The 27,996-nt window shown below is 34.1% G+C and overlaps 1 protein-coding gene across 1 annotated transcript; it reads right to left on the bottom strand.

Moving 5' to 3' along the window:
• Window positions 1–4: 4 nt before the first annotated feature.
• On the bottom strand, window positions 5–25,029 carry LOC127870069 (uncharacterized). Its single transcript, XM_052412727.1, has 5 exons — window positions 24,274–25,029; window positions 21,896–22,020; window positions 20,058–20,197; window positions 383–566; window positions 5–105 (listed from the first exon to the last, which is right to left on the bottom strand). Exons 1-5 carry the CDS (start codon window positions 24,408–24,410, stop codon window positions 5–7), a joined length of 687 nt encoding a protein of 228 aa, XP_052268687.1. The 5' UTR covers window positions 24,411–25,029.
• Window positions 25,030–27,996: the final 2,967 nt, after the last annotated feature.

Here is a 27,996-nt window from a genome sequence, read left to right as displayed (position 1 = left end):
AAATTTATAAACTGTATTCGCAGAAGCGGCCCACTGGTTTTTCGGGACCCGAAGACCCTTTCTTTTTGGCACCGAACACAGTTTTTGGAAAAGATGCTTCCGGGACTAGTGGTGAGGGAGAGGTTACTTGGTTTATCAGACAAAGGGTTGGGATGAACAAAATGGGAAAAATGTTGAAAACAATGGCAAATGATGCTGGATTACAAGGGAACAAACGATTAACAAACCACTCTACCCGGAAACATCTTGTTCAAAAACTGAGGGAGCACAATGTCCCACCAACGGATATTATGGCAATAACTGGGCATAAAAATGTGCAGTCGATTATTAATTATTCTTGTGTCAGTGAAGAGCAACAAAAAAAATGCTCAAACATACTTGCCTGTCACACTCCTTGTGCAAATAACATCAGCAGCTCTACCGCCTCTACATCTCGTATAGCCCATACTGCTACCTCTACCACAGACAGTTGTGATTCCATCCCTCAAACGTCCAACTGCCCCGAGATGCAAAATGTCAATACACCCCACAACCCGATCAGCTTCCAACAGCAATTTGCTAGCTCGCTTCAATCACAATTTTCCGGAGCAACATTTCACATTGCCAACTTCCATGTTCACAACTACTTTACTCGCAACGAACACGACAATACACATAAATAAATCCACAATGAACGTAAGCATCATTGCCATCATCTTGGCAGTGCCAAGCATCACATTTTAATTCATCTTGATTCCTCCACTTTTTTGAAAATGTGACCAGTAAAGGTCATGACCGCATATGTTACACGCGTGTTGCGCATTGCTCTATAATTAGAAATGTTCAATATCACTACGCATATGTATAACTAGTATATTTCATTTTTGTTAATTTTGAAGTGTTTTGTTATAGCAAGTGTTTTTGTTAAAGGTATTAAATTATTTGAAATATTCGTAAACAATAAATATTGTTGATATTTCTATTATCGTTTATTTCTTTACATAATTCTCGAACTATTTTTTTGAATTTTATAGGTGTTAGCAGTTCATAACAAACAAAAACAAACAATCGTTCGCTGTGTTTCATTGTTTTTGAAGTTTCCAAACATGCCACGTTTGTTAATTATTTATCTTGTTTAGTAAAACTTCAATGGGATAAATAGAATACTAGGATTAGCGTTGAATACAGAGAAGTTTATGTTGCTCGGCTCGAACACCGAAAGCGCTCGCCAAGGCTCGCGCTCCCGGCGTTCTAAGCCTCGCAACATAAACTTCTCTGTATTCAACGCTAATCTAGTATTCTCTATTTATTTTTAAGATGGTATCTACAGCTTTAACACAATTTTTATAAAATAAAGGCATACTTTCACTTTTGGGGTATAAATTACTTTCAAAATTCTTATTATATTTTCTTAATTTGAAACCAATCCAATATTTAGTAAAATGAGTCCATGGGGCATTATAGTCTGAACTAAACTTTTGTACATGTGACAATAATAAAGAATACCATTTATACAAAACATGTGGGACATGCAAACCTCCTTCCTTGTAAGGTAAGTATAATGTTTTCCTATTAACAGGTTCGAAAGAAGAAGACCAAATAAATTTAAAACACTGTTTTTGAAACATATTGATATATACATCTGGGAAATGTCCAGCGTATATATAATACAATATTTTTGAAAAGGCTAAATAATTCAGAATTGTACTTTCTCCTTTATATGATAGTTTGAAGGATCTGCATAAATTAATAACTTTTGTAAACTTCAAAAATAAATTAGACCATAATTCATTATAGTCAATATCATAACCAAAATAATAACCTAAAACTTTACAATGTTTTACCCACGATATACCAAAAGGTTGATCAGATCTTGTTCTCCACTTAAATACTCCATTACATTTGGTATAATTAACTTTTGAACCACTAATTAATTCAAAAAGTTAAACATCTTTAAAGAAATGAGAAATAGAAACATCATCTATTAAAATTGCGGTATTATCATCTGCATAAGCTTGTCAAATAATGATGAGAAATTGGGTGAAATATTTGGGTTTTCTTTATGTACGAAATATTGACAAGTATATCACGGTCAAAAGATTAAATATTTGGATCTGGTGCGTGTCTAACAACAAAGGGGTTACAATACTGTTGACACATGCCTTAGGCTGTATTTGCATTATTTATTATTTGTACCACAACGCTCATTTACGTGTGCATACTTGAATAGTGACTTCTCCAGATTGTAATTCAGCCAATTAGAAATAAAGACATATAGAACACTGACCAATGGGATTCATAACTGAGTTTCACGGGCCAGATGTTAGAGGGAAACAAGACAGTTAGCGTTTAGACTTGGAGGTGTACGGATCGAGAAAGATACGATCATGTAGCTATCAGACTGTATTTGTATAACCGAAAATATTAAGTATGTTAGACATTAAATTGGACTAGAAACTGATACATGGTGTTGTTGAATATTTTATCCTATATTATGCAGAGAAACCGATATAATAGAGAGGGACCGACTTGTCCCATGCGTGACACGAGAAAATGGTAGTTAATGCAAATCTCGTCATCTTGGCAATTCGCGCATGACGAGATATCGAATGATAGGCTGCACACCGGTAATTTAAGAGTAATAAACATTGCCAGTAACTATGTGTCGTCTATGAACTATGAATGATTACGGGACAAGCTGACATGTTTATTTCCAAAGGTGATCCTGGCACTTGTATGCCTTCGATATTAATATTATTTTGGACTTTTAAAATAAATGGTTCTAAACATAAAACATACAATAAAGGACTCAGATAATAAAGTGTCACGTTGTGACATTACGTATTGCCTCCCTTGTTGGTTCATGCTACTTGAGATTTGTTTAATTCGTCCGCTTCAATAGATAAGATCTCAATTCTTTGTAATGCAACCCCATATTTACACAGAAACTGAGGTGGTCAACACGAACAAATTATTTTAATTATTGTTTATTTTACATTAAATACTCGACACTCTGTCGTAAATATATGAACTCCTAGTCAAAAGGGAAACAATTCAAATTCAATTTTGAAAATTCACTTTTTGGATTTTCTCCCCCGAATATTTATTTATGGACTTGTTTTCTCTACCAATTAAACAAGTATCACCCGTTTATTAATGCGATGAACGTCATCAATTTTCAAAAAGACATTGAGCATAAATATTATGGAAAACATAACTATTGAAAAACTTACTGTACTCTCTAATTGTACACAAAAGAGAAGACATAGTGCACCGTAAAATAAATATATTTACGTCATTATATGTTTCTGCTAAGAAACGTATCATTTTCAATCTTATTTGTATCCATTTACTCAAGTAACATAAATGTCTCTCTGCTGATGAGGTCCGTGATGTCCAGTAATATATACATTGCAATGGATATCATAACTGTTTAAGTCAATAACAGTTACATATACTGTTCAACTAGAAAAATGTGTTTAAGGTTGAAGAACGCAGATTATATTTGTATTTTAATAGATTATAGTTGACATAATAAATATATTGTAACTGTTAATGTGATTTGATATTCATTTCAGAAGGGAAATTTATTTCTGCGTTAAATAATACCAAGTTCATGGAAATCGCTGCTCAATTGATGAAGTTATGGCTGTTAAAAGCGTTGCACCACGTTTTCGGGTCATATTAATTATTTGATAGTGATTTTTTTAAGATAAGTTGGTTTTTCGTTACAAATTGTTATTTATAATTCAAAATGATATTTTAACGTATTAATTTCATAGACCCACACTTACCACCTATAATTGGGATTCGCTGTTCTCGTCAGCCGATAAGACTTGACGATCCAATAATTTGGTTTATCACGCAAGGTTTTGCGGATACTTCGTTAACAGATGAATCAATTGTGCACTGAAGTTTATTTATAAAATTATGTATATATTTTTTATTTAGAAAAAAGATTTAAATTTCACTTAACAATAAAAAATTAAATACTTTATTTCCCAATTATTATTGTTAGTATTAAAAGTTATTCAAATCTTGCTTTTAATCAAATATCAATTACCTCCCTTTAATTAACTTATTTTTATGTCAGGAAAGACAAATAAAATTTCATTTGTTAACTGAAATCGCCGACAATTTAGGTAATTAAGTAGGTTGCACTGTTTTGTTAACGTTTTTTAAGATCCATACTTAAATAAAACAAAAACAATCACATACAAAAATGGTCCAAATCTGTATTTAATCGTCGTATACATAATTACCGGTAAGTAGCTTGTTTTTCCGTAGTATCGACCCTATTAATAAATAGATACGAAATTTGGAAGAGACCAAATACAAAACACGCTTGTGTTATATGTCAATCTATATTTAAATGTGTATTCATGGACATAACAACAACAACTGCATTAAAATCGGCAATGTTTTGACAAAATGCCGGCTGGATAAGTCCGGCTCCCTTTAGAAATCTTGTTCATGTACATTTGTCTCACAGTATCGGCCGTTAAGATTTGTTTCTATGTGCATATGCTTGTTCTAAAAAAGTAACTGAATGGAAAAAAGAAACTCGTGCTCACGTTGTTCTTAAAATATGTTAACATATGATTCAAAACTAAGCGTCATATAAAACATTTGATAAAGCTACTATTAATCCATAACAACCTATCCTGAATATGTGTTAAGTAATAAAAAATCAGAGCATCACCCTGAAATAAACATGACCTTCTTTCCAGCGAACACCGGAAATCACGAGGATGATCGTCGTAATACTAATCGATAGCCATCTGATTACAACTTCTGAAACTTGAAAAAAAAACATTAACGTATTGAATGTTTTTTGTTAAAGGCACGATACTATGAGGAGGACCGATACTATGAGAGAAAGGGAAATAGTGTTTCAAGTTTAAATAACGATTATCATAAAATTTATTTTAAAAATCACCGACTTAATAAAAAAGAATAGCGAACTTATTTGAATTTAACAATTATAATCGATACATCAACACGAAATACCGACGAAAACAGGGTTTTCACAAATTAAGATCGGCCAGATAAGTGGAAACAAATACAGTAACGTTTTTATTGTAAGTCTTTCTTGGCTTTATTCCATTGCCAGTTTTACATTAACGATGCATAGTTGAGTTTTAATCAAGTGTTAAAGTATGGTTCAACTTCAAATATATTTTTAAACATAGGCCTAGGGATAAAAGGCGAAAGTGTGTACATGTAAGTAAGTACTTTGTGTATTATACATTTGTGTCTTGTTTTGCTACATTCATATTATTGAATAAGGGTAGGTGAGTTGTGGCTACATGTCTCGTGATATGGAAGAAAAGAAATCACTCCAGTTACCAATACTGCTTATTTGATTTTTTTTTATTTATCATATGAAAGAATTGTCCCCTAAATTATTAAATCTATTTATGTTAATTGATTAAAATTATTGCAAACCATGTTTTCCAACAGAGTACAAATTATCTCCTTTTAAATGTACATTTGTCTGTACATAAAGTCTCAATATAGTAATGGGATAAGAGTTCTAAGAATGAATTGCTAAGATGTTTTTAAGTTTGCTTCGTTTATCAAGCATATGTACAAATAAAAGAAATATGGATGATACTTCCCGAAAACGAGGTAGAATATGTTTGTGAACAAACTGAACCAATACCGCCCTAACAACCCGCACCAACTATATCAATCATCCAGGAACACTTAGCTACTCAACACTGAAAGCAATATCAACGTAAAAACAAAAATCAAATGCCCGCAAAACAACAACACACTAAACAACAACGAAAACCGACCACCTCACAAGCACAAAATCCACCAAAACACCAACCAACCACCCAAACAACTACCCCAGGGCAATTATGCCATCGAAAGCAACAGCCAAAACAACAAGAACACGTATTCGCCTCTATATATCCATGGAAACCGTCTGCGCATAACTAGAGATAGTTCTACCCCCTTCTTCACCATTAACCCCTTAATGTATGCGGCACTATCAAACATTAATATAAGCAATCTAACCGTCATGTCGTGGAACGCCCGAGGGGTTGGAAATCATAACTCAAATAACAAAATGTACGAGCTTCAAAATAACATCAATAATAATGAAATGGATTGATGTCTACAGCAAACAAATATTAAAAGCAATCGCCGGTTTTTCACATAAAAGGCTACTAAGAACCTGTACGATCTAAACAAAGAGAAAATAATATGGGAACTGGGGTAGCAATATATGTAAAATCGGGCATTCCCTTCGCTGAACTAGATTTTGATCAGGAATGTCTCATGGAATCGTGTGCCATCAAACTTTACTATACTTAGCACCAATAATACCGTATTCAATGCGTATATGCACAATCTAAAGGTAATACGCTTACACGCTATTCTTATATATTTCAACACATGAATTACAGAGATAACAATATTATTGTTGGTGATTTTTAATTAAAACAACACTGTTGGAACCTCGAGGGCATTCCGCAATGTGACGATCATGCCGAAAATCTTTTGGAAAATAATAGCAGCAATATCTTCATTAACGACGGCCAAATAACGAGACTGGCTGACCGCGAAGATCGCTGTGATAACGCGATCGATCTGGCCCTTATTTGATCCCACTTTCAATCAATAAGCGAATTCAACGTCATAGTCGACTCTTTTGGGAGTGATCATCTTTCAAAATAATAAACCTTAAGCTTTAAAAAATACACTTCCGTCCACACAACACAAATGGAAAATTAACAATGCCTCACCTTCAGGAGCGATGGAGCAACGTTACAACTCAGTGTGATAACGAACTCCTCCATAATCGCGATAATACTGATATCAATACTCAATATAAATCTTAGGTTACCACTTAGGTAACCAAACTTAAGACAGTGCATGATAACTTCATCCCTATTGCAAACAATAAACCTAAAAAAACACACTCTGCATACGCATTCAAACAGGACCAAAATATATATATAAAAGAGAAGCCCGCAGAAGAGTCTAACAGGTCATGCAAAAAGCAAAACAGATAGTTGGAATGAATTTTGTAATAACATTTCATATATAACAAATTATAGAGAACTACGTGATCATGTAAATCGAATGCAAGGCAGTCCCCCAACTGTTAACCCTATTTTTCGTGTAAACAACCAAATTCTAGTCACTAATGCAGATTAAGCCTCGACGCTGATCCAAAATCATTAAAGCAAATGCAATGACGAAGGCTACTCCAAAGATTTTATAGCAAGAAATCAAGATCTTAAAAAGTGAATGCACTGACTGTTAACAATCTACCAATCAGAAAAAAACACACAAATGAAATGCTCCATTTAGTCTGTTTGAACTCGAAGCGGCACTCCTAACTTGCAAAAATGGCGCGCCGGGCGACGATAACATGCATTATAAAATTGTTAAATAGCTTCCGCTCTCCACAAAACAAGAATTAATTGCTTTATATAATAAATCTTGGACAGAAGGTACCCTTCCTGACAATTGGCACGAGGCAACAATTATTCCAATAATAAAAGTTAATAAACCTAAAGATTCTCCAGCCTCTTATCGACCAATATTATTTTTTGAATGTGTTTCTTGATAATTAAATGGACAATACTGTTAATGATTTATTATATTGATTGATAAATCTGTGTATTTTTTATTGAGAAGTTATTTGCAATACAAGTCAATGTATGTGGATGTTTCTTGTCATGTTTTGTAGTAATTTATTCCTTGTTGTCGAGAAGGTTTCTATTCGTGCTCAAGTAATTTTAAAGGGATGATTCATGTAATATTATGTATTATCACAATGTATCATATCTCATAGTAAAATTCCTTGTTTTGAAGAAGGTTTCTTATCTAAGTATTAATAATACATATGGTTTATGTGTACCTGTAGATTGTGTAGTAGTATTATATTCATATAAACTGTTGGATATACACGTTTATCATGTTGTGAGTGTGATTCTGGCTTTTTAAAATCATATATACAACTATTTGGCTTAATTGAGGACAATTAAGAAGCTAAGGTGAGGGGAGTGTTGTATTTTTAGTATATGAACTCAATTTAGACTGCTTTGTTTGATACCATCGGGGCATGGTGGGCATTTGTTATCAGAACAGGAGACCATGTGGTCATCATTTTATAATAAAGACTAATCTGGTTTGTTGCTCGTAAAAGTCTGTTTGTCAGATATTTCAACAGTTGCAATAATAAATATCAATTAAATGTTAGGTCCTATCAGTGTGTTTCCACACATCCAAATATGGGAGGGTGGACAGATTTGTATAAAATGCCAGGTTCAGTGAAGAGCTGGGGAGAGAGTTGGTGGCAGATTGATAGAGAATGAATTTTACCTAGATTGTGAAGACAGTTAACAAATAAACATTTTTGGTGTAAATATTTATTCTCGTAGTGTGTAAATAAAATGTAGAGTACATTTACTGTGTTGTGAAGTTATGAACTTACCCCACCCCCTGAAAATTGACACAATATATACAATTCATTACGCATGCAAAATTTGCATTCCTGGGTTTACCACGTGACGATGATGATCAATCTTCTTGCGTTATTTATAGTTAACTGGTAGTTACCTGGTACACATACCCACTAAAATTTTATTACCGAATATATATGAAAATATGAAAACTTTTTTAAAGTAATGTAATATACCAGTCGTGATAGTTTTATCAATATAAACTAAATAATTGTAAAAAAATACGGTAGTTTAGAACTTTTCTTTTTCATGACTCGTGTTTGATGGTCCCTTTAATAAGTGTTGTTTTCGCTAATCAAGTCCCACGCATTAAAAGCGTGCGTATTGCACCTGGTCTAGGTGCTGTATCCAAATATAGACGTGCAACTCAGTATAAGTAGTATATTATGATAAAGCATTTTAATCGGAATTAATACACTCAATGGCAAAGTATTAAAAACTATATAAAAATACTTAAATTTACGACTAATACATTGCAGTAGAGGATACGTTCTTATAAAATATTGGTGACGGATGTGTGTGTGTGTGTGTGTGGTGGGGGGGGGGGGTCACACATTACTAAAAATATTTTTGTTTAATTTCACGTGGTTTGCTTGAGAATCCTGTATAAAATTATGAGAGATTGTAAATCAATGCGATTTTCCTCCTTAATGTTTTGCAAAATCGTATCACTGTAGATAATAAAAAGTAAATTACATTGGTGTTTGCGTTTTTTCGTGGCCGTGGCCTACGTTAAAAATCGAACTTCATCCCCTGTGAATGTTATACTAAATACATTCAAAGAGAGAACAACTGCAATACCTTCATATACGCTTTCATAATCTTAAGAATAATTGTTTGCGAATATTTCTCGTACAGCAGTGTTTAAATAATATGTGCCTAAATGTTTTTCAAACTATAATATAAAATTGACGTTTTTATATAAAAAAAAAAACATGTTAAAGAACTTTTAAAAATAAAAATAAGTAATACTGGTTTTATAATATATGGGTCATAATTTGCAAATAACTGAGTGACCGAGCAACGGGTATTCATGAAACTATCGGATAGAAGGATAAACTGAAATATGATTTATTTTTCACTATTTTATACGCTCAAATTTAGGTTTGAGGCGTATTTATAATCATTTATAGACAGTGTTCCTAAGCCAAATCAAGGACATATTGCTTGTTTTTCATTTGTGTAATGGTATTCAACAATTTCGTGGTAGAATATTTGAGGAAAACTTAGGTATATTAACTTAAACTTGTCTGCTGAATTTTTTCATGTGGTTACGGAAATTACCGATCGTCGGTTTCCGAAAAACAATATGTCGCGGTTTCCGCAAAACACGATGCTTGCGCCCAAAGATTTTGATGTTACTAAAGATTACTGGTTGATAAATGAATCATTTTGATTCTCATTTGATAAATTTGCGATTTCAAGGCTGATAAAATTGAACTATGAAAGCTATTCTGTCGTTTGGAATATGTCTCTCTATACATCTGTACAATCGGTTATTTCCGTAACCACCTCTTTAATTGAAGCGAAAAACAAGTTTGAATCAAAAAATTTATGTTTTCAACAAATAATCTACCACTTTCTCGATGAATACTAATACATGAATGATTTAAATGTAATATTCCAATGATTTCAGCCACGAACACTGTTAATAACATCGAAAAAAACATAACTAAATTGTTTAATTTACGATTTTAATTTTCTAAGTAGTTTGCACATAGCATGAGATTAAATGGTTAAACGATACATATCTCGACTATTTGATGATTTCGGACTGTTTAATCCAATCAGAAAATAGCTTTTAAGCGTTATTTTGACCCATGTTAAGTGAGATAAGAAAGTGCCACGTTGTGACATCACGTATTGCCTCCCTTGTTGGTTCATGCTACTATAGATTTGTTTAATTCGTCTGTTTCAATATAAGAGATCTAAATTATTTTTAATGCGACCCCATATTTAAACAGAAACTGGGGTGGTTGGTCAACATGCACACATTATTTTAATTATTGTTTATTTTACATTAAATACTCGACACTCTGTAAATATATAAACTCCAAGTCAAAAGGGAAACAATTCAAATTCACTTTTGTAAATTCAGTTTTTGGATTTTCTCCACCGAATAGTTATTTATGGTTGTGTTTTCTTCAAACTTTTCTGTGCCAATTAAAAAAAAATCACCCGTTTATTAATGCGATAAGCGTCATCAATTTTCAAAAAGATATTGGGCATGGATATTATGGAAACCTTAGCTATTAAAAAACGTACTGTACCTCTTATTGTACACAAAATAGAAGACATAGTGCACCGTAAAATAAATACTAGTATATTCACGTCATCATATGTTTCAGCTAAGAAACGTTTAATTTTCAATCTTATCTGTATCCATTTACTCAAGTTACATAAATGTCTCTTTGCTGATGATGTCCGTGATGTTCAGTAATATATACATTGCCATGGATATCATAATTGTTTAAGTTAATAACAGTTACATAAATATACTGTTCAGCTAGAACAATTTGTTAAAGGGATATTATGGGCATCTAACAATTTATAGATGTCTATCGCAACCGTTGTTTATTTTTGGTGTTTTCACTTCATATACACTTATATTTGTTAATGCAGCATCAACATACTAAAACAATATCCCGGAAAGAGAAAAAATAATGCATTTAAATATCAACCGTTCTTTCGTTTGACAACTAATCACGCATGTACAATGTGAACCTAAATTTAGTTTTAGTGCAGATTCGTTTATACGACAAAAAGACACCATTTTGTTTTACGGATCATTTCGGCTTACAGGACTTGGTTGGTCACGTAAAATATATAATATAAAATATATTTATATAAACAACTGGTAGCAAGATGAGTTGCAGATAATTGGTCAGTAACCACATTATAACTTACTCTTTTGACCTGTTAATTATTTTCAGCTCAATTCAACAGATAAAAATGCCCATAATATCACTTTAAAGGTTGAAGAACGCAGATTATATTTGTATTTTAATAGGTTGTAGTTGACATAATAAATATATTGTAGCGGTTAATGTGATTTGATATTCATTGAAATTGTGATTTGATATTTTTATGCTCGTATCATTTTAACTCGAATTTGTATCAATGAACTCAAGTTATATAAATGTCCGGAAAATACTCATGTACAGTGTGAACCCAAACATTTATCGGCAACGATATCAGATGGTCATCGTTTTGCCCATCCGCATATGCTCGGTCCGATATCGACAAGATTATTTAATGGGCCGCCCGTTATCGGTCATATGTGATGCTCGCATCTAATAAATTACCGCCCTTTACTGACCCCCAAAACGGGTCTCGTGCATACGCATGCGCATATCAAACAACTGTTTTGTTTATATTCACGTGCAGAACGCGAACCCAGGATATTACAGTTCATTTGTTATGACATATTTCTTATTATTAATTAAGAAATCAAAGGAAACCCCTGTATTTCGTCTGACAAATACTCTGTAATTAGGATAGAATATATCTTTAAAATGTTTATCAGCATTATTGTGCTCAATAAAATTAAATTTAAAAGTAAGAATTAAATAACACTGAATATTGCATTGCTTGTTTCAGTTGTAATTTGTTATGGGTTTGCTTTATGTTAGTCTTTATTGACAGGTCATTTACTTTATATTCATAATCAAACGGTATTTCGAGTGAAAATTTCAGGAAAAGTTAACAAATTATTTTCTAAAAATCCATTTACGCTTATCAAAAAGGCGTGAAGTGTTGGCAAGTTTTCAATGCGATTGGGATCACAGGTGGTTAGCGTGTGGCTATGATATTAATTAGTAAAAACAGCTTTTTAAATACAAAATAATATTTACAAAATTACAAATACAAAATTCACTATCAAATATATATATATATTTATCACATGCTTTACCCTGTTTCCCATGTAATACAACCATTACATATTTTTTATATTACACATGTGTTATACAACATTTTAAAGCGTTTTCATTGGCTTAGTTTTCGTTCATTGACCAATCGCATTTTATTATTTTGCTGAAATAACGTTGCAACGTCAAATGACGTCACAAAATGTAAACAACATTCGGGATTTATCATTATGTTTGCGTAATTATTTATTTTATTTTTTCGGCATAGCTGTTTAACGTCACTTTTGACCTTACCTGACCTTTTCCGCGGTTAGACACGAATGAATACACTTCATTTATTCCATTGACTGATTTGAGCATACCACCAGAACATTGGAAACATGAACGCGTCTTTGTAACATATACTGCGTGTTAAGCGTGAAACAATTTTATCTCGTATGAAAAGGCTAATATATAGAACAGTTTTACACTCAACTCTTGACTCAAAACAGTTTGTGCGTGCACCTTTTATTTTCAGAGGATTACCAGCGCCAGCGCGTTGTACTTAAAGGCTATGTTCTCATATTTAGAAATTACTTCCATATTCCTGTCTGTGTACTAGTATATTTAAGTTCATACAACTATCGTTTTCCCTATGCTATTCGTTTTGGCCAAACATTTTAAATTGTTTTCGAAATTGAACATTTAACGTGTAAAAGTATAAAGTTTTAAACAAGCGGTCATTCCGGCAGTGAAAGCGTGTCCTCACTTTAATACACTGCATTCCAACCCTCAAGGTATCAGGGTCAGTTCGCGGCCAGTAAAGTAATCGTTATATAATATAGACGCTAACGCATGAACTAGGTGAACTGGAATTTTCTTTAGACCAGAAATATGTTAAATGAAGATATTCAGCGATATGATTATGTTATGTCAATAATAGATTCTTATTGTGTTTTCAACAATACCATGATAAATATTATTTTTGATTAATATAACAAGAATTATTCCACCATATTGACTAATGTAATAAGCATGAGCGCGATGATTCTCGATACTGTTAATACTCGAATCAAATAGCAAAGCCCGACAAACCACCAAAACAGGTTAGTTCGAAGAACGCGCGTATAAATGTTTAAAATATGTACGGATACTTCGCGTGTGGCCTGTTGACTCATATGTTTTAATTTCACTTCCATTCTTCATTTGGTTTTCTGTTATGTATCTATAGGTTTATGACCAGCAATATGTAATAATGTAAAATAAGCCGCGAAAACTCCGCGTAGCATCCCGTATTGCGTGTGATGCAGCTAAGAACTGCACAGAAAAAGACATTCGCTATCTTTGATCTCATTCATTGAACTCTTTACTTTTCACCAAGTCCAGCCACAATCAATTTTTTAAAGATATTTCTTGTTTTCAATAGTTCCATGACAAGTACAAGTTTTGATTGTTAAGAATTATTCCACCATAGCGACCAATTTATTAAGCATGAGCGCGATGATTCACGATACTATAAAAAATCGAATTCTTGAAGAACGCGCTTATTAATATTTCAAATATGTACGGTTGATGCGTGTGAGGGCCATTGACTCGTATATTTTCATTTAATTTCCATTCTTCTTGTGTATTTCTGTTCTATATCTATAGATATATGGTTAATAAATTTATATTATATTAAATGCGAAATAAACCACGAAATCTGGCGCAACGTAATTGATTTGCATGTGATTCTGCTAAGAACTGTTCAGAAAAAGGCATTTACTGTCTTATTGATATAAATTTTTATCTTTCATCAACCACAACCAAAATCAACGCCGTATATCTTTTTCAAACATATTTCTTGTTTCATTTAAAAGCATGTGATAAAAAAGATCTGACACTCGTTGTCATATCATACAAAGGCTCGCTTACTAACAAAATTCCTGAACTCGTTTAATATATATATATACATAAACGGGATGCATCGGTTTAATCAGCCATAACTTCATCAATTGTGCAGCGATTTCCATAAACTCGGTCTTATTCAACGCAGAAATAAATTTCCTTTCTGGAAACTCGCGTGACTTACGCGTCACCGATTTTAGACTAAATTATTCAAGGAGTAAAGGGCATTTCCCTGCAAAGATCACAGACCTCGGAACAATAATTCAATAAAACGTATGCATTATTACCGTGATGGTCGTTACATTATACATCAACACTAACTGTCCAGCGCCGTTTGTAACTTTTGTTTTTATACATCAACACTAACTGTCCAGCGCCGTTTGAAACCTTTGTTTACATTAATTTCAAATAGGCGACATTTTAAACACACGAGTGATTTCATTGGTCCAACGCGAAGGTGTGTCGTTACTCCTGAAGATGTAATTGAAGATGTAATACTTGAATCGGGTTTGATGGATGACCATAGGTCACAGGAGTTGTGTGTCTTATTATTTCTTACAATTGGACTCAGCATTTGTAAACATATTTCCAGAAAGGAAATTTATTTCTGCGTTGAATAAGACCAAGTTCATGGAAATCGCTGCTCAATTGATGAAGTTAAAAATGGCTGTTAAAAGCGTTGCACCCCGTTTTCGGTTCATATTAATTATTTGATAGTGATTTTTCTTTCAGAGAGTTGGTTTTTCGTTATTAGTTGACTATTGTTAATTCAAAATGATATTTTTACTAATTAGTTTCATAGTCCCACGCTGTTCTCGTCAGCCGATAAGACTTGACGATCCAATAATTTGGTGTATCCATTATGTTTAACGGATACTTTGATAACAGATGACACGCACATGGGCACCGAATTTAATTTATAAAATTATGTATATATTTTTTATTTAAATAAAAGATTTAAATTTCACTTAACAATAAAATATTTAGTACTTAACTTCCCAATTATTAATGTTAGTATTATAAGTTATATTCAAATCTTGTTTTTAATCAAATATCAATTACCTCCCTTTAATTAACTTATTTTTATGTCAGGAAAGAAAAATAAAATTTCATTTGTTCACTGACATCGCCGTCAATTTTGGTAATTAAGTCGGTTTTACTGTTCTGTTAACATTTTTTTAAGATCCACACTTAAATAAACAAAAACAATCACATATAAAAATGGTCCAAATCTGTATTTAACCGTCGTATGTAACGGTAAGAAGCTTGTTTTTCCGTAGTATCGACCCTATTAATGAATAGATACGAAATTTGGAAGTGACCAAATACAAAAACATGCTTGTGTTATATGTCAATCTATATTTTAAATGTGTATTCTTGGACATAATAGCAAAAACTGCATTTAAATCGGCAATGTTTTGACAAAATACCGGCTGGACTTAGCTCCCTTTGGTAATTTGTTTCATGTACATTTGTCTCACAGTATCGGCCGCTAAGATTTGTTTCTATGTGAATATGCTTGTTCTAAAAAAGTAACTGAATTGAAAAAAGAAAATCTTGCTCACGTTGTTCTTAAAATATTTTTAAATTTTATTCAAAACTAAGCGGCATATAAAACATTTGATAAAGCTACTATTAATCCATAAACAAACTATCCTAAATGTGTGTTAAGTAATAAAACACCATAGCATCACCCTGAAATAAACATGACCTTCTTTCCAGCGAACACCGGAAATCACGAGAATGATCGTCGTAATAGTCATCGATAGCCATCAAATAGATTACAACTTCTGACACTTGAAAAAAACATTAACGTATTGAATGTTTTTCGTTAAAGGCACGATACTATGAGGAGGACCGATACTATAAGAGAAAGGGAAATAATGTTTGCTTATTTAAAGTTTAAATAGCGATTATCATAGAATTTATTTTAAAAATCTCCGACTTAATAAAAAAGAATAGCGAATTTACTTGAATTCAACAATTATAATCGGCACATAACCACGAAATACCGACAAAAACAGGGTTTTCACAAACACTTAAGATCGGCCAGATTAGTGGAAGCAAATACAGTAACGTTTTTACTGTAAGCCTTTCTTGGCTTTATTCCATTGCCAGTTGTACATTAACGATGAATAGTTGAGTTTTGCTATTTAATCAAGTGCTTAAGTATATGTTTCAACTTCAAATATATTTGTAAACATTTGCCTAGGGGTAAAAGGCGAAAGCGTGTACATGTAAGTAAGTACTTTGTGTATTAATCATTTGTGTCTTGTTTTGCTACGTTCATATAATTGAATAAGGGTAGGTGAGTTGTGGCTACACGTCTCGTGATATGGAAGAAAAGAAATCACTCCAGTTTACAATACTGCTTATTTGATGTTTTTTTATTATCGTATGAAAGCATTGTCCCCTAAATTATTAAATTTATTTATGTTATTTGATTAAAATTATTGCAAACCATGTTTTCCAACAGAGTACAAATTATCTCCCTTTAAATGTACATTTGTCTGTACATTAAGTCTCAATATAGTAATGGGATAAGAATTCTAAGAAAGAAATGCTAAGATTTTTTAAAGTTTGCTTCGTTTATCAAGCATATGTGTAATTGGAATGAACAAATAAAAGAAATATGGATGATATAACAAACATTTCCAGAAAACGAGGTAGAATACGTTTGTGAACAAACTTAACCAATACCGCCCTAACAACCCGCACCAAATATATATCAATCAACCAGGAACACTTAGCTACTCAACACTTAAAGCAATATCAACGTAAAAACAACACTCAAATCCCCGCAACACACCAAAAACAACACACTAAACAACCACGAAAACCGACCACCTCACAAGCACAAAATCCACCAAAACACCAACCAACCACGCAGCCACCCAAACAACAACCCCACGGCAATTATGTCATCGAAAGCAACAGCCAAAACAACAAGAGCACTTACATAAATATTTATGGGATACCAAAGGGGTAGAAACTTTAACGTCTGCTCGAGCAGAAAAAAATGCTGCTCGAGCAGCATTTAAATGCTGCTCGACCAGCAAAATGCTGCTCGAGCAGCAAATTTACTGCTCGACCAGCATTTTTTCTGCTCGAGCAGAAAAATCCTGCTCGACCAGCATTTATTTTTAGATTATGGCATTAGCCAATCAGAACTCTTGTTATATTTGCCGTTTGGTGCGAAACTGGTTTGTTTGGAAAAAATGGCTACCGCCATGATGGTGCCTTTTTCACATCTTCTGCAAGTTTATGTGACGACCTGCTTAAAGTTTAACATTGACACGCGGTAAGTGCTTTATATTTTGGCTGCAAACTAGTCGATCGAAAAATTGTTGCCATTCGCTTAATAAGAAAATCGATCATAAATGTCTAACGGCTGTTAAAACTTTTGCGAAAATCACGACGATGACTGATAAGAATGGCTCAAAGGGTGCGCAAGTGTAGGTTCTCTGTTTATATCGATTTACTTTCTTAATGATTCTTCATAATTGCTTCCGACACAGGTGCCGATTGCCTGTGATTGTGCCTTTCTGGTTAACATTGTTTACGTTTCTCGTTCTCCCCATACATGTATATCTGCTATTCTAACTTTTACAATTATCCAAAAAGGCAAAATATCATGTCTGTTAACCAGTTCTCAGTGCCCCAGATAAGCTGCGTATCTGCGTCTTTCACCCTATTAATATGTTTAAAAATGCAAAGAAATACAATATCATGAGTATTGAAAACGCAATTAATTTGACTTTTACGCAAATTCGTCAAATTAACGATACAAAACTTCGATTAAAAATGCTTTGCTCATTTTAGGTATTTTCTCTTTGAAATTATTATCGTAACGCGGTGACGCTTACATTCAGCAAGCTCAGCAAACGGTCATAGTTATTCAAACGCTATGCGTTTTCAATCTGACCTAATTCGTCGCTCATTGTGCATGTTTTTGTTAAGCGTCTGTACTTTCAGATTCTATTACGATGCAAAATAAAATTAGCAGATAGAGGTCGAAAGACGTCCGAGATTGTTGCGCCAAAATATCAGCCGATCGCAAACTTTTTCGAATCAAGAAAGCAAGAGCCAATAAGTGCCGAATCATTCGTGTTATCGATTTTGTTAGAAACTGTATATACAGCAGTTGAGTTGACATCCAAAAAACATGATGGAAAGTCTGTGACTTAACAAACCTGTCAAAAGTATAAAAAGGCATGTCATTGGTTAGAAATTGTCAACATTTTTTAAAGTTTATATCATTGACAGTTTCAAGGATTAAAGATATTAGGAAACATCAGTTTATTAAAATTTATGATGATAGTTTACAGTTCTATTGAATCAATACAAGTGTGCAGCGTCAACGGAAGTAAATCAGCAATTATTTTAAGGTATGCATTTTTATTACTCATTTCACTCTATATGAAGAATGGAATCACCCTATTTTTCAAAATCAATGGTTGAAAACCCTATTTCCCAAATAATTATCTGGGGCACTGAGTTCTCAAGGACTTTTCTCAATTTCAATGTAAATTATTTTTCACCGAGGCCAATTAGCTTGTTCAAAGCTAACAATAGGTAAAATGTGAGTTGTGTCTGAATTACAAGTTGTTTAATTTTTCATAATTGAAATGTTTACAATTTACTATTTATTGAATAACTTGGCAGAAACTGAAAGTACAGACGCTTTACAAATACATGCACAATGAGCGACGAATTAGGTCAGATTGAAAACGCATAGCGTTTGAATAACTATGACCGTTTGCTGAGCTTGCTGAATGTAAGCGTCACCGCGTTATGATGTAACTAGGGCTATATCTCAGATACTATACAAGATTTTAACATGAAACTTAATGGGTGTATAATTATCAATGCACGAGAACCATAACCGTATACTTTCTTACATAACGGTTATTGCCCTTACTTGTTATTGTCATTTTATGATTTAACTTTTCAGGGCTATATCTCATTTATAGAACCATGCATAAGAACCACAACCCTTCACTTTCTTAAATAAGAGTTATTGCCCTTTGTTGTTTTTGTATGATGTAACTTCTCAGGGCTTTATCTCAGAAACTATTAATACAAGATTTCAACATGAAATTTCATGGGTGTATAATTGTCAATGAGAATAAGTGCCATGCACAAGAAACATAACCCTAGTACATATGTACATGTCTGATGTTACTTTACAGGACTATATCACAGATACTATACACGATTTAAAGATGAAATTTAATGGATGTTAAGATATCAATGAGGAGAGGTGTCATGCACAAAATCTATAACCCTACACTTTCTTAAATAAGAGTTATTGCCAATTGTTTTTTTATGTTGTTGCTTTTAAATAAGTGAGATAAGGGTACAACCCTTCAAATAAACTTTTCTGTTAGTTCTGCACCCATCAATAATCAAAATTTATTTGGCGGGGGATATCAATTTAACGAATTTGCTTATTATTAGTCTAAACGTTGAAATAGACTTAATATTTTAAGTAACAATGAGGATATAAGACACAACAGACTCATCAGTCATCAGTATTATGTTAGCATATCTTTAGTCGGTTACTTAACTAGGGCAATTAAAGTTGAAGTTTATCAGGTGGTCTAAAAGTCCTCACCGCCTAGCAGATAAGTCTACAAAGTATTTTAAAACCGGTTCATGAACATGAAATGATAAGTCATTTACGCCATCGGGATTAATTAATTTAAGTCAATATAATTTTGGCACAGAAGGATTTTATTAATATTTTGTTGAGTTCTCAGATTAATCGAGCCCAAAGCACTTCTGCTACAAAAACATATTTTCGCGAAACAACACATATTGATAATATCCATTTTAATGCCATGCGGGTCTTTACAGTGAAGTCATCGAGTCGCACAGATGGGTTTGCCGCACCCCATGAATCAGAAGTCTGCGTCTCACGACTAGTCTCGATAAACTGAATCATGGGCCTAGCAACATTGTGGGATGCATTTTCATGACCAAACATTTGGCAGTCTGGAAATAAAGTAAAAGTCATTCATACTTAACTTAAAAAACAACATTTGTTTGCAATAAGAAAAGCATATATTCACTAGATTAAGTGTTCACAAAAATACTATTTCTGAAAATAAAATTGCAAGAACGATAGTTTGACAGTGAAAAGTATTAATGTTTTATGCATCATAAATATACAATCACATTAAGACACTGAAAAACAACTTTTCATACAGAATTATATAATGGAGCAAAGAGAATGCTTTTTTTCATTATATGACACATTCATAAAAATTAAAATATGAGTAATCTTCTTGTTTAACCTTTTTTCATGGTTATTTGACAAAAGTGGGACTGTATAACACAGTTTGATCCTCAGGTTATGATATTACATATGAAATATCATGTCCTTTATAAATTAAAAAAAAATGCAAGGCTCTAAAAACCAATGCACCAACAGAAAGGTACTATGATTATATTCTACATTCTCCCATTATTTTGTTGAATAAAAGTTAATGCAGATCTTTACTAAGCAAACTAGAGCTTTGTCACAGACGTTACAAATACCCCCACGTGCCGCATTGACACAGACTATTTTGCATGCTGTCTTCACAAAACAAGAGAATCAAATTTATGGCGATTTTTAAGAATGATAATGCCATTATCATTTATGGCAATTTCGACCTTTGAACTCTTGAATTCTTAAGCATGACATGCAGTCCAAATTTATGGCCATTTTTTTACTTTTGAACTCCAAGTGTGACCTAGACCTTGGAGTTATCGACATAATTCTTTTGCATGACACATCGTCCAATGACTGTGAACAAATGTACCATGTATTTTTAAAATCTCACAATAAATGACAGTTGTGGCCCGGACAAGATCATTTATGGCCAATTTTGACCTTTGAACTCACAGTGTGACCTTGACGTTGCAGATATAGACGTAATTCTTTGGCGCGACACACCGTCCAATAATGGTGAACAAATGTGCCAAATGATTTTAAAATCTCACAAGAACAACATAGTTATGGCCTGGACAAGCTCATTTATGGCCTTTTTTAACCTTTGAACTCAAAGTGTGACCTTGAACTTGGAGTTATCGACGTAATTCTTTCGCGCGACACACCGTCCAATGATGGTGAACAAATGTGCCAAATGATTTTAAAATCTCACAATGAATGACATAGTTATTGCCCAGACAAGCTCATTTATGGCCATTTTAAATCTTTGAACTCAAAGTGTGACCTTGACCTTCGAGATATTGAAGTAATTCTTTCGCGCGACACACCGTCACATGATGGTGAACAAATTTGCCAAATGATTTTAAATCTCACAATAAATGATAAAAGTATGGCCCGGACAAGCATTTGACCCTTGAACTCCAAGTGTGACCTTGATCTTGGAGATATCGACGTACTTTTTTCACGCAACACACCGTTCCATGATGGTGAACAAATGTACCAAGTTATTTTAAAATCTAACGATTAATGACATAGTTATGATCCGGACAAACTTTCGGTTTAAAACACACTAAGTGACCCCGTGACCTAGTTTTTGACCCAGCATGACCCATATTGAAACTTGGCCTAAACATCATCAAGATACAACTTGTGACCAAGTTTGGTGAAGATCGGATGAAATTTCGGGACAGACCGACAGACCGACCGACAGTACGACAAAGTGACTCCTATATAGAAATATAAAGCTAATTTATTACCATCAATGCAAACACTCCACAGCTGTTTCCATGGCGCTGTTTGTTGCAAGGTGGCGCTTTGAACTCTGAACTGAATTTTTTCCAAGCCATCGTTCACAATTTGCGCTCGTTGACACATGAACTGGCTGCAACAAATATTTTGTTGGTAAAAATCAACAAAAATCATGTGCCTATATACTTAAGCGGTACTTTATCTATACCAAATTGTTTTGGTAATCAGTTTTCAAACATATATATATATGTGAATCTATTAACACATTATTTGAAACAGATAAGTGTGAGAGATAGGACACAATAATAAATAAGAATGAACTAAGAAAGCAAGCTTAAATTTATATATAGCCTATCATTTTTAAAGTGTTGGTGGTCATTACAAGTTAATATTTATGATAAAGATCCAAATATAGAAAACAAATAAGATTTACAAAGTTTTTTGAATATCTTGTTTGGTATATTGCCTGATGAATGATAACTGGAACTGGCCAAAAAAGCTCCCTAAATGTGACCTTTGATCTCTTGTTAACGCATGCGCTGCAGCTTCTCTACATGGAGAACATATGTGGTAAGCTATATTAACAAGAGCACCGCCTTGCGGGTGCAGACCGCTCATCTATTTTCTTTTTAAAGGTGAAGGGATTCTCATTTTCAATCACAAAGGAGGGAGGGGCGGAGTGAAGAGGGGTGTATAGTGTGGGGGTGTGGAATTTATTACATTATCTTCCAAAAATGCGAAAAAAAAACGCAAAAAAAAATAAAAAAATCGGGGGGGGGTGGGTGGGGCTGGGGAGTGGGGGGGGGGCGATTTTTGGGTGCGGTGGTTGGACGGTATTTCAAACATAAAATAATAAAAATAATTATGTTTGGTTTTTTAACCGTTTCAAAAAAAAAATTGGTGGGGGGGGGGGGTGGGGGAGGGTAAAGTGTGAGGGTGTGGTGGTAATTTGTGAGATGATCTTAAAAAAAAAATTAGGGGGGGGGGGGATTCGGGTGGGGGGAGGGGGGGGTGGTGGGGGATTGTTGGGTGCGATGGTTGGACAGTATTTCAAACATAAATAATAAAAATAAATATTTGTGTATTTTAACCGTTTCAAAAAAAAATTGGGGGGGTGGGGGGGGGAAATAGTGTGAGGGTGTGGTGGTCATTTGTGAGATGATCTTAAAAAAAAAAAAAATAAGGGGGGGGGGGAGGGGGGGGGAGGGCACAAGGGATGGTTTGGGTGGAGTCTATTGTGGTATGTCAGGTAAGAGTAGTTTTGTCAAAGTATCAATCAAATCTAATCATAAAAAAAGAAGTTATGACAATTTTAGCAAAATTTAATAATTTGACCTTGAGAGTCAAGGTCATTCAAAGGTCAAGGTAAAATTCAACTTGCCAGGTACAGTAACCTCATGATAGCATGAAAGTATTTGAAGTTTGAAAGCAATAGCCTTGATACTTAAGAAGTAAAGTGGATCGAAACACAAAATTTAACCATATAGTCAAAGTTACTCAGTCAAAAAAGGGCCATAATCCCGTAAAAATGACAACAAGAGTTATGCAACTTGTCCTTTTACTGTACCCTTATGATAGTTTGCAAGTGTTCCAAGTATGAAAGCAATATCTATGATACTTTAGGGGTAAAGTGGACCAAAACACAAAACTTAACCAAATTTTCAATTTTCTAAGTATAAAAACGGCACATAATTCTGTCAAAATGCCAGTCAGGGTTACATTACTTTGCCTGCACAGTCCCCTTATGATAGTTAATAAGTGTTGCAAGTATGAAAGCAATAGCTTTGATACTGTAGGAATAAAATGGACCTAAACACAAAACTTAACCAAATTTTCAATTTTCTAAGTATAAAAAGGGCACATAATTCTGTCAAAATGCACGCCAGAGTTATCTAACTTTGTCTGCCCAGTCCCCTAATGATAGTAAGTAAGTGTACCAAGTTTGAATGCCATAGCATTGATACTTTCTGAGAAAAGTGGACCTAAACACAAAACATAACCAAAATTTTCAATTTTCTAAGTATAAAAAGGGCACATAATTCTGTCAAAATGCACGCCAGAGTTTTCGAACTTTGCCTGCCCAGTCCCCTCATGATAGTTAGTAAGTGTACCAAGTTTGAATGCAATAGCATTGATACTTTCTGAGAAAAGTGGACCTAAACGCAAAACTTAACCGGACGCCGACGCCAACGCCGACGCCAAGGTGATGACAATAGCTCATAATTTTTTTTCAAAAAATAGATGAGCTAAAAATGGCATATTCAATTATCGAATCACAGTTTGGATAAGCTCAGATACACACATTAAATGCACATACACCAACTGCTACTGTGACTGCTATATCAAGCAGGTAAGACAAAAAATGAATTACAGCTTTGAACCTTACCAGAACAAATCGAACAAGGCCTTGTTGTTACCACCCAACGAGTCGTAAATGGTTACAGTCCTGGACATAACAATTGCAACCAGCAAAACCCAGTGATTGTTGCCTTTACATTGTGGCAGCATAAGTAGATCATACATATTGAAGTCCACCTACAAAATGTGAAATTATAATGTACCTTAAACAATGTATACATTACTAAACAGTGAGAAATTTGCTCAAATTACTTCAAAGAAGTATAGTGGCATGCTAGAATCAAGTACAGTTTAAGTTAACAATAAAACAAAAGATTGTCAGGCAATATGGTACTCCTGGAACAACTTTGTATAGGTCATTTGCAAAGAACATGTAGAATTTATGAAGAACCACCACTTTTACATAAAAATTCATGTTATGTAAAACGAAGACTTTGGCATTCATATCTCACAGACAAATCAAGTCATTACCACTGCCACCTTCATCAACATAATTATTGGACACATATAGAACTACTATATCTCACTACATACAAAATGTGGTAGCCCTAGATCCTAGAGTTAAGGACAAGAATATTTTAAAAGTTTTCACAAAATAAGCAAGCAAGAAGTGTATATAATGTTCAATTTTGTGACCCGCGGGTCAGGGTCAAATTTGACCCAAAGGGCATAATTTGAACAAACTTGGTAGACGACAATAAGATGTTACTGCAAACCAAATTTGGTAGCCATAGTCCGAATGGTTTTCAACAAGATTTTTTTTTTAATTTTCACAAAATAGGCGCTTTATTCAATTTTGTGACCCCCCCCGGGCAGGGTCAAAGTTTACCCAAGAGGCATAATTTGAACAAACTTGGTAGAGGACTATATACCACTTCATACCAAATTTGGTAGCCCTAGGCCCAATGGTTATGAACAAGAATGATTTTTAAAGTTTACCCTAAATTAGCCATTTATAAGCATATGTTCAATTTGTGACCCTCGGGGCAGTTTTAAATTTGACTCCAGGGGCATAATTTGAACAAACTAAGAAGAGAACTAATACATGTCAATACATACCAAATTTGGTAGCACTATGCCATACAGTTATGAACAAGTAGATTTTTTAAGTTTTCACAAAATAGGCCTCATATAAGCATATGTTCAATTTTGTGACCCTCGGGGCAGGGTCAAACTTGACCCCAGGGACATAAAGTGAGCAAACTTGGTAGAGGACAATAAGATGTCACTACATACCAAATTTGGTAGCCCTAACCCCAACGGTAATGGACAAAAAGATCTGTAAAGTTTTCACAAAATAGCCCCTTTATAAGCATATGTTAAATTTTGTGACCCTCGGGGCAGTTTCAAATTTGACCCCAGGAGCATAATTTGAACAAATTTGGTAGATGGCTATTAGATGTCTCTACATAGCAAATTTGATAGCCCCATGCCCATATGGTAATGGATGAGAAGATTTTGAAAGATTTCACAAAATAGGCCTTATATAAGCATATGTTCAATTTTGTAACCCCAGAGCAAAGTCAAATTTGACCCCAGGCGCATAATTTGAACAAATTTGAAATAGGTTCATCCAAGGAACATTACTGAGAAATTTCATCAGAATTGGACTAGTAGTTTAGGAGAAGGAAAAGTTAATGCACGGACGGACGCACGCAGGCACGGACGGACGCACGCATGGCGGACACAGGACCATGACATAAGCCCCGCTGGCCTTTGGCCACTGGAGCTAAAAATCCATTAAGGAAGGGAGGTAGGACCCCTCCCTAACCCAACCATAAAGGCCCCTGGGCATCTGAAATATGATCACAAGCACTAATAATCATATTATTATGCTAAAACCGGGTCACCACTGTTGATAAATTGGAAATTGTTATGACTGTGAGATATAATGTAAACATTTGCATACAGATCAATCTTTTTTCTTCAAGCCAAACACAAAATAACAATGCAAATTTAAAGTTTTAAAGGTTTTCAATGGGTACAAATAGGGTATTTATCTGGACATTGGAAAAGTTGAAATACATGAAAATATCATCAAACAACTTAAATGTATTTCATTGTCAAATATGTTTTTCTTGATTTTTCTCCAAACTTTACACAAATATGGGTGATTTCAAAATTAACTAGAAATGGCGCGGCAGAGGCCGACGTGTATCCCCACGTCGCATGTTTGACCCAGGGGTGCCCCAGGGTTGGTAATGGGGCTATGCATAGTTGAGATTGAACGTATTGTCATAAGAGAAGTTCGGTATCAATTAGATGTGAGTCGGTGTAGAAATGAAGAAATTATAGTAAAAGGCAATTTTGGGTGGGCGTGGCCTATGTGGGCGGGGTGCCCCAGGGTTGGTAATGGGGCCATGCATAGTTGAGATTAACCATAATGTCATAAGAGAGGCTCAGTATCAATTTGAAGTGAATCTGTGTAGAAATGAAGAAATTATAGTAAAAGGCAATTTTGGGTGGGCGTGGTCTATGTGGGCGTGGCCAATGTGGGCGGGGCACCCCAGGGTTGGTAATGGGGCCATGCATAGTTGAAATCATCCGTATTGCCATAAGAGAGGTTCAGTATCAATTTGAAGACATTCGGTGTAGTCTCCGGTGCACTCAAAATATGCAGCTCCATGAGATACACATGCATGCCAAATATCAAGTTGCTATCTTGAATATTGCAAAAGTTATGACCAAGGTTAAAGTTTTGGGACACACACACACACACACACACATACAATGACAGACAGGCCAAAAACAATATACCCCCGATCTTTCGATCCGGGGGCATAAAAATGAGTAAAAATCTCTGACCCGGCCCTACCTCAACCCACATAACTTTTGACCCAGGGGTCAGATCAAAATTCCAAATAGTGCAGGGTCGCACATATGCTCATAGCTACCATGTGTATAAGTTTCAAGGTTCTAGTGCTTATAGTGTAGGAGGAGAAAGTGGCCAGGACGGACAGATGGACGGACGGAAGACGGAGATAACTACAATATCCCCACTTTTTCTCCGAAAAGCGTGGGGATAATGAAGCCTAAATGAAAAATTTTCTCAAATTTTAGATGTTAAGTTACGGCAACAGTTTTGTTTGTATTGCATAGGGAAAGGGTTCAAGTTTTATAAATGAGTAGGGCCGTTCTGTCAGATGTAATCACTGTTTCACCACAAAAGATGTTAACCAAATGTTTTTGATTTTTTTTTTATAAATGTACATGTCTTTTGCACTTAATAAAATCCCATTAAAACATGTCATCAATATTTTGTGTGTTTTGTCAACATGCAGTATGTTCTTAAGCAAAATATAAATACACAATCGGAAGTGTTCTAAAAAAAATTATGGAAAAAATTGAAATGTTCATGTTTTTAACACATATTTTTCAAAACTATACTCCTAAAAGTTTTTTTCCTGGCCTCAAAGCAGTGTATCTTAAAGTAAAAACTCAGATTTATCAAAATATAGGATGGCCTTCAAATATATGTGAAGTTTCTTTTTTATTATATAAGAAAATCTGCAAAAACTAGCTTTTGCCAAAACTGTATACAATTTTCAAACATTTGTACACTTAATTGGGACACTTACATGACTTTTGAATACAAGTTAAATAAGCAAACCATTCAACATATATAAATACTTTTTAAATTTTTATTACATTTGACTACCGGTATACAAATTAATGTTTCCCCAAATAATGTTCTGTGCTAGAAGGTCCGTTTGATGATTTAAGGTTGATGTTTAGAGATTTAAGATTATTT

The sequence above is a fragment of the Dreissena polymorpha genome, chromosome 2 (assembly GCF_020536995.1).
Source record: "Dreissena polymorpha isolate Duluth1 chromosome 2, UMN_Dpol_1.0, whole genome shotgun sequence".
NCBI classification, from domain to species: Eukaryota; Metazoa; Mollusca; class Bivalvia; order Myida; family Dreissenidae; genus Dreissena; species Dreissena polymorpha.
The sequence above is the reverse complement of the archived record's forward strand: the minus strand, read 5'-3'. Positions and strand labels throughout refer to the sequence as shown.